General features: G+C 59.3%; 1 protein-coding gene across 2 annotated transcripts in view; it reads left to right on the top strand.

Moving 5' to 3' along the window:
- COL5A1 (collagen type V alpha 1 chain) overlaps window positions 1-15,465 on the top strand; it is a 159,631-nt gene extending 144,166 nt beyond the window's left edge. Inside the window, exons 64-66 of one of the 2 annotated variants that reach the window (XM_022578272.2) lie at window positions 2,038-2,106; window positions 5,527-5,760; window positions 12,771-15,465. In XM_022578272.2, the coding sequence (XP_022433980.1) occupies window positions 2,038-2,106; window positions 5,527-5,760; window positions 12,771-12,917 (450 nt within the window). In that variant the 3' untranslated portion in view covers window positions 12,918-15,465. Of the gene's footprint in view, window positions 1-1,907; window positions 1,977-2,037; window positions 2,107-5,526; window positions 5,761-12,770 lie in introns of both variants that reach the window. The other variant, XM_022578270.2, reaches the window with a different exon arrangement.
- Window positions 15,466-15,893: the final 428 nt, after the last annotated feature.

Here is a 15,893-nt window from a genome sequence, read left to right as displayed (position 1 = left end):
GCGTGTGGGTGGCGTGTGGATGGTGTGCAGGGACAGGCACGTGTGGCAGGCGTGTGCTGCTTTCTCTCAAGCACGCGTTGGAGGCCAGGCCCACTGTGGCCCAGGACAGGTGAGGAAGGGGGGCGAGGTCTCTACCTGGGAAGATGGTGGAGACTTTGGCCGCAGTGCCCTTTGCATCTGCCTGGACAGACCCTCCTCCGTAATGTCCCACCCAGAAGGCTCCCCATCCCGTGCCGCACACCGAGGGCAGTGGGTTCCTGGAGCCGCAGCCATGGTACCTGTGCAGGTTCAGGGTCGGGCACAGCAGGAGTCGGGCAACCTGTGGTCCTCGGCTTCCCGGCTGCCTCAGCGCCCAGAGCCACTTCCTCTGGAGGGAGAGGTGCCCTGTCCCTAAATCTCACTGTCACCGAGGGGAGCTCCGGCACTCCTGTGGGCCGGCAGGAACAGGATCTGCACTGACGTGGATGCCTTGGGGACCCCTGTTTCATGTTCACGCTCCCCCTACCTGGGATTTTAAATCCTTGGGAACCCACACTCCTGGCAACAAGACCCCTGTGGTTCACAAGGAAATTCAAACCTCAGGACCCTTGCATCTGGCAGAGGCCCAGAAGGAAATTCAAGTGGAAAAATGCTGGCTCACATTCTTTTGTTGCTGTCTGTCCTCTGCAAACGGCCTCGCTGCTGGAGAACCAGTAGGACGCCCCCAGGAGCCCTCGCTGGTGGTGGAGCCAGGTGGACGGTGGGCTTGGGGCGCTGAGTGACCCCCGCTGCTCCTTGCCTGTCCTCTGCACCTGTGCTGACCGCCAGGGCCCCACGGGCTGGGAGCCTCGGGCGGGTTGAGGCGTTCTGCCCGGTCTCCCGGGTTGCAGGGCCCCCTTGGTGGTGGAAGGGGTGGAGTTGGAGGGCAGAAGTCTGGGCGAGGCGCCAACCTGCCCACGCCTCTGGTCCTGCTCTGGGAGGAGGCGGCCTTCGTGCTTTTTGGGCGCAGTGCTGACAGCAGCAGGTTTGGAACCAGAGGGGAGAGTCCCAAGGGGCGGGGGGCAGGCTGGGCTTGCTCTTCCTCCAGTGGGGCCGCTTCTCAGGCTCCCCTGCACGAGGCCAGCTCAGAGGAGAAGCCAGGGAATGGGGAACGGGACCTGGCGCCCAGGCAGAGCACCGGAGGGACAGCTGGGAACAGGCTGGACCTGTGGGCACTCTCCCCAGAGAGAAAACCCCACCACACACCCGGCACACACACTACACACGCACCATTGTACACCACGCTCACACACACCACGTACGCACACATCCTATGCAGAAACACACACGCACGCCTCACACCCAGCCGGACCTCAGTAGGGTCTCCTGCCCACTCTGTCCGCAGGTAGAGGCCTTGGAGATGGAGCCACGCCCCCAGATCAGGGGATCGAATCAGGGAATGCCCACCTGTCTGCTCTCAGCCTATCAGTAGTAGATGGTCTTATTATCATTACTGTCATCACCTGGGCGAGATGAGTGAGGACCCGCCCGTTCACCCCTTCATTAGTTCACTCCACGAGCAGTTTTCTGCAGTCACGAGGTGCCAGGCTCTGTCCTAGGTGCTGGATACACAGAACGGGTCAGATGCAGGCGCTTGTGACCCTGCACGTGAAGCAGGTGCTCGCGCCTGGAAGGCACCAGGGCTCCCCAGTCCCCATCGCGGTCAGGGGTCCATGCTGGAGCGAGTGCCCAGCTCTGGGGGAGTTAGGTGCACCTAAGGGATCTTCTCCCAGGAGGCCATCTTGCATCTCCGTGAGGGCAGGACGCAGGCCCGCTTGGGCGGGGAGAAGGCGTGTTTGCAGGACGTGGGAGTATTTCTCATGAAGGCAGAAGTAACACTGTCGTTCTCTCTGTTTCTCTCCCTCCCCACCTCCCGCCTCGATGTTTAGGCCAGAATCACTTCTTGGCCCAAAGAAAACCCGGGTTCCTGGTTCAGTGAATTCAAGCGTGGCAAACTGGTAAGACGGCCTCTGACTTGTGTGCAGTGTCGGTTAAACCCACCCGTTTCGTATCTTGCAGAGTAAAATGGCCCGCTGGCCCAAAGAGCAGCCCTCCACCTGGTACAGTCAGTACAAGCGAGGGTCCCTGGTAAGTGGCCACGGGGCTGTCTGCTTGCGGCACGGCCTGGCTCGGCTCTGCATGGGACTAATCGCCCCCAGCGCCGCACCTGCTCTCGCCCTTTGGCCAAACTGCTCCACGGCCGCGACCGCCAGACGCAGGCCGGCCCCTCCTGCCACGCTGACGAGGGTTCACTGTAGCCGGGAGCAGCTGGATGGTTGTCTCTTCAGGTGGAGGACACGAAGCTGGCATTCAGAGCCCCCGCTGGGTGCCGCCAGGAATTGAGACCAGAGACACCAGGAGTGGAGGGTTTATTTTGCTAAGTCCTAGCGGGCAGCTTGGAGGAAGTGGGTCCTGGACCATTAAACCATCCAGTTCTTTCCAGGATCCGTCCTACTTGTGCCCTGCCCCTGCTGTGGCTGGGGGGCTGAGGGGCCATTCGGTTGCCGACGGGACCCTGGGCTTCTCCGCTGCATCGCCCACGACCATGCTGGTCCCTGTGTTAACTTCTGGGGAGCCAGTCTTAAGTAGGCCGTCCCGGAGGTGAAAGGCAACTGGCATCCCTCTAAAGATCTGGATGTGATGCTTTTCTAGCCGGTATAGAGGCCGAGGCCATTGGGACCCGATCATATGGGGCCAGCAACTGCTGCCACGCGGCAGGGTGTTTTCCCCGAGCATCTCGGGAGTTTTGATTTGGGCCCGTTTCTGGAATCAAGTGCAGAGTTCTGTGCTCCCTTCCCGGCAAGTTCAAGGACTAGGTTCCAGATGTGGCCGCGTTGCAGGTGCCACGAGAGCCCCCTTTGCTTCCTGCGTTCACTCTTCGGCTAGTGTCCCACCTGGGCCATCCTTGAAGGACGTCCTTCTCACTCAGAAGCCAGCTCTCGGGTCCACGACTTGCGGGCCCGACCCTCTGCCCTCAGTTGGCTCCCCGGGGGGTCCCAGGGCCACGTTCCCCCAGGACTCAGAGTAGGGCCTTCCAGCGGCCTCTGCCCACTGCACTTGGGGACCCCCTGTTCCTAGGCCCGGAGGTACTCCGTGCTCAATTAATATCTCACGGCCCGTATCCTTGATTCCCAGTCACTGCGGCTCTTTCCAGACACTGAAGGTTTGCGCTCACCTTGCCATGTCTGGGGACTTCCTCTCGTCTCTGTGTGGGGACCTCCAGCACCCTCCCCCCCTTTTTCGCCTGCTGTTTCTCCTGTCCTTCACCTCCTCGGTGCTGTCCTCGGGAAGGAGCCACTGGCAGGCAGAAGGACCTGAAGTGGACGCCCACTCGGGGAGGCAGTGCCCGGGGCCCTTGAGCTGGGTGGATAGAGGTGGTGGGGGGGTGGGCGCGGGAGTCAGGAGGAGCCGGGGCCGTGGTCCTTTCTGCAGCCGTGCTGGTGGCCTTCTCCAGACAGGGCCCCGCACACCCACCCCGTTGCTCTGTGGAAGCAGGTAGAGAACACCCACTTCAGCCGCCAGCCCAGAGCCTGTCTGCTGCTTGGGTCCTGTTTCGCAGACAGTTGACCAAGGATGGAGGTGAAGGGACAGTCTAGGGGAAACATCACCTCGTCTTTGGCATTTTCCTGCGGCATCATTTCTAGCAGCCTGTGACCATCAGAGTGGACAGGGCGTAAATACAGGTCCCTCCCTGAAGAAAGAGGTGCTTTTCTGGGCCGGCTGCCCTGGGCGCCCCACGTGAAGGCGATACTGCAGAGCTGCTTCCCCCCGGGAGGGCGGGGCCTCATGACGGGGCTCTGGGACTCCATCGTGGGGCGGGGCTTGGCCGTGCCTGTCGTCCTCCACCTGCCCGGCACTGGGGGCTTCAGGTCCTTCTGCGTCCAGCACTGCCCACCTCTCTCTGCGCATGCGTCCTTCCTACAGTCAGTCGCCTTCCGTCCAGGAGGAACAGCCAATGGCCCAGACTGCGGTTGGTATTCACTCTCCCTCCTCAAGGTCCGGCTGGAAGTCGGTGTCTGGTGGCTGTGTGGGGAGCTGGCCAGCAGCTCTGCGCTCCCCCCGCTCCGGCGGCAAGGGCAGGATCCCAGGCCTGGCTCACTGCCTTCAGCTCTAACTATATAGACATCTCTATACATACGTGCACAATGTCGGCTTAAATTCTCCCTCGTGTGTTCAGGACGGCTCTCAGGGTAGGCTGGGGGCTGGGGTCCGAGACAGAGCAGGGAGGAGAAACGCGGGTCTCAGACCCTGACGTCCGTCTGTGCATCGTCTGATGGGGAGACGTGATGGGTCAAGCCTGCTCTGCTGGGTGTGTGAGGAGAGCCTGGCCTCTCACGCTGAGGGCCTTCAGGGAGAGGAGAGACCCGCCTCGTCCCAGGGGCTAAGGACTGTCCCCGCCCCTGCTGTGTCCAGCAGCTCAGAAAGCTGCAGTTTAGAAGACGCAGAAACTGATCTGTCTCTCGGGACGCCTGGCACTGGCCCGCGCCCGGCTGAGCTCTCAGCCCCGCGTGCATCCGACCTGCGATGCTGAGAAGCCACTGGAGAACCAACACTGTCTCCCGGTGCTGCCCTGGGTTTGCTGGCAGAGAGCGGGGCTTTCAGCGAGGCTCCTGCCGCCAGAGCGCCCCGGGCTGCCCGCTCAGTGTGCGCTGACCACCCCAGGCCACGGCACGGCCCACTCTGCTTTCCACTGGATTCCATGCCCGGGCAGGGGCAAGAAGGGCCTCTCCCCTGTGCCTCCACAATGGTGCCTGGTCCCTCCAGGCTTCTGGCTCTTGGCCGTATGTCCTGTGACCCTCTCACAGGCCAGCCTTCCTGTCTGCTGGCCAAGACTCCATGCCTCAGGCCCCTTCCTCCCCGAAGCCACCTGCCCTTCCTGTCTCCAATTCTCATGGCCCCAGCCAGGTCCTTGTACGTCACAGAGGTCAGCCAGTGGTTTCCATGTATTCGCATGATCTGACGAGCACTGTTTTTTCTCCGGCGTCGGGGCACAGTGACAGGGATGTACATGCCAAGCTCATGCCCTCAGGGTACTCACGGTCCAGGGAGGGCTGCAGACCGGGCCCCAGGTGCCTCTGACACAGGGGTCCAGTGCTGGTGTGGAGGGCCTGACAGCCAGTAGGAAAGGTGGACACTGAACCAGGCCAAGGTGGGTGAGGGCACGTAACCCTGGCAGGCTTCCTGGAGGCAGAGACACATGAGCTGAACCCTGGAGGCTGAGTAGGGACCAACCAGGTAAAGTAGAGTGCGCGGGTTATCTAGGTCCCTGAAAGGAATGAGGCATGGTTCACAGTGTTCCAGGGAACCCCCCAGAGAGCCCAGTGCATGCTGGCCTGGGGCCCGGGGCCCGGGCTTGCAGCAGGTTTCCAGGTGGGGCTCTTGGCGTGGCCCACGCTCCAGAGGAAACAGCGAGTGGCTGAAGCTCTGGAAGCCCCGGCCGTGTGGACGAGGGGCTCTGCGCAGCCTGTGTCCCCTCCCTGCTGAGCGCCCCTTCTTGTGCCCCTGCAGCTCTCCTATGTGGACACTGAAGGCAACCCCGTGGGCGTGGTCCAGATGACCTTCCTGCGGCTGCTCAGCGCCTCCGCCCACCAAAACATCACCTATAACTGCTACCAGTCGGTCGCCTGGCAGGACGCCGCCACGGGCAGCTACGACAAGGCCATGCGCTTCCTGGGCTCCAACGATGAGGAGATGTCCTACGATAACAGCCCCTACATTCGCGCCCTGGTGGACGGCTGCGCTGTGAGTGTCGCCCTCAGCCCTGCCTGGGGGGGTGGGGATGGGGGACGGCGTCCGTCAGTGCCTCACGCAGTTCATTCGGTCACCACGAACTTCCCGGGCACCTACCATGTGCCGGGCCCTGTGCGCAGCGAGGGCCCAGGCACAGTGCCGCTGACCGTGGCTGGCAGACGTGGAATCCCCAGGCCAGCGGTGGGGACCTTCCCGCGGAGCTGGGGTCGGGAAGGCCGTGCTGAGACCTGAGGGCAAAGGCCGACCGGGGTCCCTGATCCCGTGCCTGCTGTGACATGGAGCGTTCTTGGTCCAATTCGGAAGTTGAGACGCCTCCACTTTTTGGGGAATGTCCGGAGCTGAGTCTGAGTTTGCTCCTGGGAGTGTGGCCGTGCTGGGAGGTGTCCTGCAGACTCAGAGGGCGGTGACAGTGTCAGCCCTTGTGACACCCCCAGCCCTCGCTGGGTCACCTCCCTGGACCCTGTGCCACCCTCTGGGAAGGACGTTCTGCTCAGGCCCGAGAAGCCAGTCAGGCCTGGGGTTGCTTCACTCTTTGGCCCCCAGCCCCTGCGCTTGCCAGGGTCAGCCCCTCGACTGTGCCTCCCAGGGCTGCGTCTGCCCTGGGCAGCCCGGCTCTGAGCTGCGTCCTTCTGTCCTGGGCCGTGCACGGGGCCCAGTCCTGGTGAAACCCTCGGACATGTCCGTCCTGTGGCCTTTCCAGGGCTAGAGATGGGGGCGTCAGCAGGAAGCACCGCCTCTGCAGGTCTTAGTGTCACATCTGACATCAGACCCCCGGCCTCTCACCACCTGCTCCCCAGAGACCCTGCCCGAGGCCCCTCCACCCAGCCTGGCTCCCTTGGGGGACAGGGCTAGTGGGGGATCCACCCCACTTAGTGTCCAGGGCCAGTTTCGCGGTGCCGGCGCCTGTGGACACCCTCCTCTGGAAGGCACTGAGCCTCTTGTCTCCAGGTCGGGAAAGCTCTTTGCTAATTCCCAGGCCCCAGTTCCGGTCAGGGCCCTTCCCGTGGATTTCCACATTGAGAGAACCATGTGCAGTCCCTTCTGGTTCTTCCTGGTTCCAGAAGGTTTCACCACTTGGCTCCAACACCCTTGTTGTACAGAGTGGCCAGGACATGTATCAGAGCTGGTCACAGGTGTCCTGGGCACTGAGCTGTCTCTGCCTGCTCATGAGCAGCCAGCGCTCCTGTCTGTGCGTCCATCTTCCCCGCTGGGCATTCCTGTCCTGCGCTTTCGGGGCGTGTGTGTGGGATCTGAGGGTTCTCCCTAAGGCCTGCTGAGGTGGTCTGGCTACTTGGCCAAGCCAGAGTGTCTGGATGGCCCTGCAAGGCAGGAAAGTGGGAGGGCAGCGCTGACCCACTGGGTCGCTAGTAGCCGCTGAGGGCAGGACTCAGGTGGATCCAAGTTCACGTCCTGCCTGCTCCCCGGCTGCCCCGCTGCGACTGGGATGGACCCTTCAGCTGTGGGAAGCTCCAGTCCTTCTCCCTACAAAAGGATCCAGTTATAACCCCCAAGGGATTCCTTGGGGCTAGAGGTGAGTGCAGGGCAGGCATGGGGCCAGGGTGCCCGGAAGGGCGGCCTCCCCGGGATGCTGGGCTTCCCCTCCACGCTGCCCTGGCCCCTGGGACTGGTGACGGTCAGTCCTTCAGACCTGCCCATGGAACGCGCAGAACTAGTCCCTATTTAAGGTCAGATAGGGATGCAGTTCCCTGTGGAAAGGGATCCAGAAGCATCCGGAAGCCTCAGCCATCCAGCATTTGTTCACGTTCCCGACGCAAAGCCCAAGCTGCTCCCAGAAGGTCGTGAGGCACCAAATAAAATCATCCCTCATGTCTGTCTTCTACAAACGGAAGTAATAATAGCACCACGTCACAGGGCTGTTCCAGGGGGAACGTGCCTAAAACGATCTCAGAGCCGTGCTCAGCTGCCATGAGCCCCAGAAGAATCCCTGTTCCTGTGATTGTTTTAGGCAACACGGGCTCACAGGCACAAGGCAGTCAAGGTGGAGATGTGAGGAGAAACAGGGACTCTCGTAGAGCAGAGGCAGAGCCTGGGATGGGGCTTGGAGCTCCTTGGCTTCCACGGCAGAAAGGGAACCACTCTGGGTGACCCCATACGTGTCGTCTGGTAAAGGGTGCAGACTGGTTTTCTGGAAGAGAGACCGTTCCCTGGAAGGGATGCTGGGAAAATGTATCTTGTGAAGAACCGACTGGGGTGAAAAGGCAGATGCCCCTGGCCCCCTAATGCAGCTCAGAAGCCTCCTGCACTCTTGAGAGCTTCCTGGGAAGATTCAAGTGCCCCCATGCCTCTTCCTCTTGAAGCTCCCTGCCCAGAAGTTTCCAGTACTGCTGTCGAACTCAGAACCTGACCTCCCGGCTCTGCAGGCTCCCAGTACAGGGCAGGCTCGGACCTTCCTTAACCCTACAATCCAAAGTCCTCTCCCTCTGGCCCAACGTCTCCTGATGACGTGGGTATGCTGTCAGCATCTGGGGCAGCTGCCCATTGCTTGGGCCTTTCAGGACATCATCAGCATCCATGCACCCAGGGCACGAGGAGCACTCCCCACTCCTGGGTGAGAACTGCTCATCAGGGTTTTCGCTTTATTTTGTGAGTGACCTGCCAAGACCCTCAGGGTATGGCAGAGCTGAGTCTCCTAATTCCCACTCCAGCATCCTTCCCACCGCAGTCCCTTCCTGGCATAGCTGCACCTTGAATGCCTCCATCAACGGGGAGCTCACTACCTCCTGAGTCAGCCCAGGCCACGGTTCTGAAGTCTCAGTGTTAGGAAGCTCTTCTGAGAAATGAGCTGGAACCTGTTTGCCCATTATTTCCACCTGTCATTCCTGTTCTGCTCCCTTAAGGCATGCAGAGAAAAGCTGGTTCTAGACCAGAGTTTCTCAGCCTTTGGGGCCGGATGATTCTTTGCTGTGTGTGGGTGTGGCAGGGGAGTAGAAGGGTCCTGTGCACTGTAGGATGTTGAGCAGAATTCCTGGACTTGACCAGCTGGATCCTCTACCCACTCAGCTGTGACAACCAGAAGTTCCTCCAGACATGGCCACATGCGCCCCAGGGAACAAAATTGCCATTCTGAAGGAAGGACAGTCAAAGATTTGGGGATCGCTCAGAAAGCTGGAAGGACCGGGCTCCTTCGCCTCCACCCAAAGAAGTCAGCCCTGCTGCCCAGGAGCTCCGCAGCTGAGATCCACGGGACTCCCGACCGTGAGCTTCTCCTTGAGAAAATCAACAACACCGATCCAATTTTCTGCCCTGACGCCAGGAATCCTGGCAGTCATTTCTGAGCTCTGTAGTGGTCCTCTGGGCATCGCCAATGCAGAGGCAAGACTTAGCATCATGGGAATATCTGGATTTGGCCCTTGACATTTTTACTTCTGGAAAAGATGCTGCCTTTGAGGAGGTGGAGAGATCATGACTCTAAACAGAATAATCCTGATGATGAAGGACATGGGCCCATGTTCCTTCAGGCAGGGGAGGGCATTCCAGGGAGGGTTGGGCCCAGCAGAGCATGGAGGTGGGGCATAGTGGCGCTTCTGAAGGACGGCCTGGAATGGTCAGCGCTCTGCTCACCCCACCCAACTCCGCTGCCCACCAGAAGTTCAGCCACAGTTTGAAAAGTCACATCCCTCCCAGGTAATCCTGCAGGAGGCCTGAAGGAATGCGTGCTAGCTGCCTCCCCCAGGGCGGGGGTGGGGGGGGCCTGCTTGATTCACATGGTGATAAGGGCCAGGGCTTCCCTGGTGGCGCAGTCGTTAAGAATCCGCCTGCCAATACAGAGGACACGGGTTTGAGCCCTGGTCCGGGAAGATCCCACATGCCGCAGAGCAACTAAGCCTGTGTGCCACAACTACTGAGCCTACGCTCTAGAGCCCGCATGCCACAACTACTGAGCCCGCATGCCACAACTACTGAAGCCCGCGCGCCTACAGCCCGTGCTCCGCAACAAGAGAAGCCACCGCAATGAGAAGCCCGTGCACCGCAGTGAAGAGTAGCCCCCGCTCGCTGCAACTAGAGAAAGCCCGCACGCAGCAACGAAGACCCAACGCAGCCAAAAATAAATTAATAAAATAAATCTATTTAAAAAAATAAAAAATAAGGGCCAAAGACACTGGGATTCGGACGCTGGCACGGTGCGGCCCTGTAGCCTGATGGGTGGGCCACTGAGCAGGGCCAGCCCTGTGGAGGAGCACAGATGACTGGGCAGGAGGCCCAAGGAGCCACGCCACATAAATCCCCTTGTTTGTGCAGCTCTGCGCACCCCCGGGGGCCATTGCCAGCCCATAATGGTTATTTATGCCTCAGGAACAACGGGGTAATGGAGCGGTGTGCACACGGCGGCTTACAGCTTACAGATGCCCCCTCTAAGCGCTCTGATCATCGGAGCTCTGGGGCCCCATCAATCCGAGAGAAATCACCCTGCCAGCTGAGCACGTGCCGCTGTCCCTCGTGGGCGGAAGAGACGGGCGCTGGCCCTGCCAAGGGCTGTTTGCCCCACTCCCTGTGGGGAAGGAGAAGGCTGGGCTGCCCAGCTCACTGGTGCACGAGGCTCAGGCCGCCTGTGGCCGAGGCCGCACAGCTCCCCGTGACAGCAGCGGCCCAGGGGAGGCCAGCCCAGACGTCTCACTTGAGTTCCTGCTGGGTGGTTGTCGGACCAGTGAGGGGGGAGAGCTGGGGCAGGCAGGGTGGACTCTGGCCCCTCCTTGCTGGACTGGCCGAGGGAGGGCGAGGGCTCAGCTTCCTCCCAGGGCTCCATCCTGCAGGGGCGTGGCTGGGCATCCTCTCTGGGGACCCTGTGTTGGAAGCTCGTAGCATCTGTGCCCTTGAGCTCCTGGCCGCCGGAGCAGGTCCTTCAGACAGTGTCGCTCAGGGGATGGCCGTAACCCACGTGTGTCAGAATTGCCCGCGATGCGTCTAAACCAGTCAGACGCTGCATCCACCCTAGGCCTCCTGAATCCCGTCTCTGGGAGGGACCAGAGCCGGCAGTGCTAACGAGCTCCCGAGGGGACGCACGTTGGCTCGTAAGTGCGAGTCCTGGCTTTAAAGTATTTCCAGCCTGGCCTGCTGTGGGTAGGAGTGAGCGCTCTCCTTAAGGCAGGGCGGTGGGGAGGACAAGTTCGCGGGGTCAGGGAGGCCCTTCAGGAGGCGACGTCTAGAAGCTCACAGAGCAGGTCTCTCCCAGGCTCGGTGCCTTCGTGGAGGCCTGGCCAGGAGCCCTGCCCCCATGAGGCTTCCTTCCATCCTCTCCACCTCCTGGAGCTCCAGTGGAGAAAAATGAGCCGCAGAGAGCATATTAGTTATCCGTGGCTTGTAACAAATTACCTCCCAAAGGTAGCACCTAAAGCAACAAATATTTGTCGTTTGACTCAGTTTCCGAGGGCCAGGACTCTGGGGGCAGCTTAGCTGGATGGCTGTGGCCCAGCATCTCTCCCGGTCTGCTTGAGCTGCTGTCACAAATCACAGCAGACCAGGGACTTATCGAGAACAAGCAGTTGTTTCTCACGGTTCTGGAGGCAGCATGTCTGAGCTGGGCGCCGGCTGAAGGGCTCTGGTGAGGGCCCTCCCCTGGGTTACAGACAGCTGCCTTCACGTGGGGTTAAGAGCTAGCTTTCCGGCTGTTTCTTAAAGGGGCACGAATCCCATTCATGAGGCTCCACTCTGACCTAATTGGGTCCCAATGGCTCTGCCTCCCAACTCGGTCACAGTAAGCTAAGGCTCCCCCACCTGGATCTGGGGGCCACACACAGTCTGTCCCTAATGGTGCCGCAAGGTTGCTGAGCTGCTGTCACATGAAGGTGCCCTCGTGAGGGGCTGTTCCTCACCGAGTGGGCTCCCCCTGGGGAGGGATCTGTGGGGGGTATGGGGGCTGGGGCCGTCATGGAAGCTGCCGCCCAGAGAGTGAAGGCCGCCTCATAGCAGCTGGACTTACTGAGCGCCTCTCCAGGGTCATGCAGGGCTCCAGGGGCTTTATGTGGTCACACAGGTGATGGTCACGGCCTCCCCCAGAGGGATGGACCCACGCTGTCCCACGGGAGGGGAACAAGGCCCCGGGAGGCACTGCCTTCTCCCTCAGCTGGACATGCCTCGCTGGGGAAAAGACGGGAGGGAGGGCCTCCCCGGGGCCAGATCCAGCTGAGGATGTGCCTGGTCCAGTGCGAGGTGGAGAAGGCTGCTGGTCCCAGACAGGTGGGCAGACCGTGTCTACGAGGATCCGGGACCCTCGTCTTGGGGGAATTGATGGGGGACGGGGTCAGTGCATCCCTGACAAGTGTCCTGATGCTCAGGGTTGGGCGTAGGTGCTGTCTGACCAGGGTGGACCTGCACCTTCACCCCCTGTATTCTGGGAGATGTGGAGGGCGGGAGAGGGGTGACACCACTCCTGGAGCAGTTCTGTCCCTTTCCTGGGGCTCACTCTCCTAATCGGAAACGTGGGGCTCACGTCCCCCAGGGTGGTGCTGAGCGTGAACTCAGATGCTCACAGGGATGGAACAGGTGGTCGGAGCAAGGGAGGGCCTGATTCATCCCAGCAGATGCCCCTCCCCCAAGCTCGCCCGGTCCCTCCATACCTCAGTTTACCCAGTACTCTGAGGGCGGGTAAGGTTCCCTGTCCTCGAACTTGTGAACGCAGATCCCTCTCACTTCCGAGCGTGGTCCAGCCCGCTGATGGCCCCAGGGAGGGCCTGCGATCAGCTGTCGCGGTCTTGGGATTCTCAGACTTCTTCATCTTCGAACAAGGAGTCCCTGGTGTGGATGTGCCACCTGGTGGGGAGGGGACATGGGTCCAAATGGGCTGCGGACCCTTGCACGGCCTCCTTACGCGCGCTGCTGTGCCCCTCCCGGACGGGGGGTGAGGCGGACGTCTTGGGGTGCGCTGCCTGCTCCCCACGGCTCGCCCTGCTGTTGGGTGGGTTTTCGGAGCCGTGGCGGGCGTGGATGGCTGGTTCATCTCGGAGCCCCCGCTGACCCGCATCCCCCTCCCTCCCCTTCCCCAGACAAAGAAAGGGTATCAGAAGACCGTTCTGGAAATCGACACCCCCAAGGTGGAGCAAGTGCCCATTGTGGACATCATGTTCAACGACTTTGGTGAAGCGTCACAGAAATTCGGATTTGAAGTGGGGCCGGCTTGCTTCCTGGGCTAGGAGCCGCGCGAGCCTGGCCCCAAGAGCAACCTCGTGACCTCAGCGCACCGCCCGTGGGTGTCCTGGACGGTGAAGGCCCCTCGTCCCTCCCCACCACGCCGGGCCCACTCCACACCCAGAGAGAGCAAAGGGAAAGAGCCGGAGTCCCGGCCCCGGAGACGAATCACATGACCTAGATGCCCCACAGCTGCTGCTTCCTCCAGCTCTGTTCCATCTACACCACACTCCCCAGGGAAGGGGACGGGGCCCACGCGTCTCGCCCCCGAGCCCGTGGATCTCGTTCACTGAGGGTCCACAGGGGCCCGGCTGTGGCTGCAGTATTTGGAGATCATGTTTTGTTCTTTGGAAAAAATTCAACTTGAAGATGTGTACTTCCCCCGACCTTCAAAAATTGTTCCGAGGCAAGCCTTGTAAAGGTCACCTCACCCTCCAGAGCCTCTGTTTTTAACAAGATCCATTCACAGGCCAAATGTCATCCTGCATGTGCCTTTCTGATGGATTAAAGGTGCTTTTGTTTTTGTGAGTTTTAAGTAAATATTTGTATTGTATTGTCATAAATGTACAGTGTCCCTGACTTTCAATCATGCCTGTAAACCCCGCTTGGGTCCCACTGGGAGAATTGAAAAAACAGGTGGGGTGTCCATTGTGGGATGCGGTCCACACCCCTGCCCGCTCAAGGACGTGTGAGAAATTAGAAGTTTGCCAAGGGCAGCAAGAATTCACCCCACCATTTAAAAAGCAGGTGCCGGTGCCCCTTTCAGACAAGCCTTTGATTAGCTCTGGGTTTTATTTTTTAACAGGGAGAAAAAGAAAAAAGGATTTTATACTTTGCCTTCTCCACATGCACTTAGATGGAAACGCAGGCTTAAGTTAATTTTAATTGCTTCCTTTTTCCATGTTTCTTCCTGCAGAGCCTGATGGGAGGATGTCCAGGGCAGGGAAACCACATTTTCTGTAGATGATAATTAAATGAAACTTGGTGCTTATTTTTACACTTCTCTTTCGTGGTGCTATCTGTTAAGATCTCCTTGAAGGTGACACTGGGGGTAGCCGCCATGCCTCGTTCTCCCATCTTTCTCCATCCTGGCTATTGCCTCCACCATCCGGGTTTTTGCCTCCACCATCCGGGTTTTTGCCAAGCACATTAAGGTAAATGCGGGTCACCTTCCCTCCCGTGGCCCCGTTCTCCTCCCAGACAGCAGTGAAGCCGCCCCGGGCTGGGTACCAAACTTAGGCTGTGCATCTGTGATCTGAAAACACACACACACACAACACATGGTCGCTTTCTGCATGGTCCACGGTGTAACGATGGAGGATTGTATTCTGTTGCCGAATGTTTGTGGTGCTAATTTCTGCGTTTGTTGCAAGAACTGAATTGAAGCAGCAGCGTGTGGTCTCTTAGCTGGGCCGCCTTTGCTGCAGCCTCAGCAGACAGACAAATGTGCAATGAACTCTGGGAGTCTCTCCGGGGTTGCCAGCGGTGCCTTTTCCCCACGAAAGCGATGTGGATTTTTCCATCTGCAAACGCGCTGGGTGCGGGGCCGGCCAGGCTTCATCTGATACTGGTCCTCCCTGAGCGAGGGTGAGGGCTGGCAGGGCCAGCGAGGAAGGGGCGATCCCTTTACTGTGAAAAGCTGCCCGTGTGCAATGCCCTTTCCTTCCACAATGGGAGAAGCAAGACAGGCCCCAGGGCCCTGTGCAGCCTCCTCGGGAGGAGCTGTGACAGCCCACCCCACCTCATTGGACCGTGGTTCCGGCTTAGGAAACAACTGCGGAGCAACCCAAGAATAGCAACACACCACCCACGAGGATTTCCTGGATTCCTCTGGAAACTGAGTCTTGCTGTTGCCAAAGAAAAGCCTGGCTTCGAGATTCTTCCAAACCCAGGATGCCAGCATGTGCCAGGGACCCTCTCCTTCATCTCATCAAAAGAAAAGCCATGTCGGAGCATCGCCGTAGGGCGCCCTGTGGGTTTGTCTAGGTCATGTGATTCCACTTTGATTTCTCATCCTGCCCGAGTTCTCCTTTGATTCTGTCGATCTTTTCCTCCATGGGACCCTTCAAAGCTGTTGTAATTTGTACTGAAGTCAAAATGTGTCCCGTTTTCCCCAGACCACTTAGCTATGGTATATTGCAATAAAATTACTTCTTGTATTTGCAGAAATTCTTTTGGCGTAATTTTATTTTTTCCCCCTCATCTACATAATTGGACACATGTTGGCGAAAAGAAAAAGAAAACGGTTCAAAGGGTACCTGTGGTAAAGGTTCTAGGACGTTAGGCCCTTCAAAACTAGAATGTTGAGTGACACATTGTACGTTTCCTAAAAATCCAGTAGACGTGTTCATACGTTTTAACTGTAATGCCCAGGAAAGGGTGTTTTAAAATATTTTAAACCTGTGTAACAGAGGAATAATTGTAATCCTTTTTCAATAAATCAAGATTAATGTTTCCACCGTAAAGAGATGTGATCGGCTGTCTTCTTAAGTGTGACCAGGGCCTTCCCCTGCATTAAACCAGTGTTTGACCCCAGTCTCAGGACAGGAGAAACTCTCAAAATCCTGGCCAAGGTCACAGAAAGTGGAAGGAAGCCACTGCCCAAGCCACGCGCCAAGGGAGCTCTTCCTCGGAGGAAGTGGCAGTGGGCGTCCGGAGACAGAGCTGTGCCTCGGGGTGCCCTTGGGTTGTGGTCAGGCACCAGCCCTCCAGGCTTCCTGGGGGAGTTTCCACAATCCTGGGGCATCCCGACCTCGACAGTGTGCAGGCCTCACTCTCGCCCTGCGGAGGTGGCAAGTCCCCTGGCTCGTCCTGGCCAATGACCCTGAGCAGAAGTAGCAAGTGGCTCTTCCGGTCTGACATACTGGTTCCCTCTTGCGTGTCACCAGCCACGTTCCCAGAGTGGCTGCTTCCCCAGTGAGTGGGTTCCCGGAGGGAGTCCCTGGCCAACCCTCCGTGAGCTTACAGCATGAGCGAGAAAC

Source organism: Delphinapterus leucas, chromosome 6 (assembly GCF_059928025.1).
Source record: "Delphinapterus leucas isolate spDelLeu-1000000601 "Yukka" chromosome 6, BTC_Dleu_Yukka2, whole genome shotgun sequence".
Classification (NCBI taxonomy): domain Eukaryota; kingdom Metazoa; phylum Chordata; class Mammalia; order Artiodactyla; family Monodontidae; genus Delphinapterus; species Delphinapterus leucas.
This window is presented reverse-complemented; position numbering and strand designations above follow the sequence as displayed.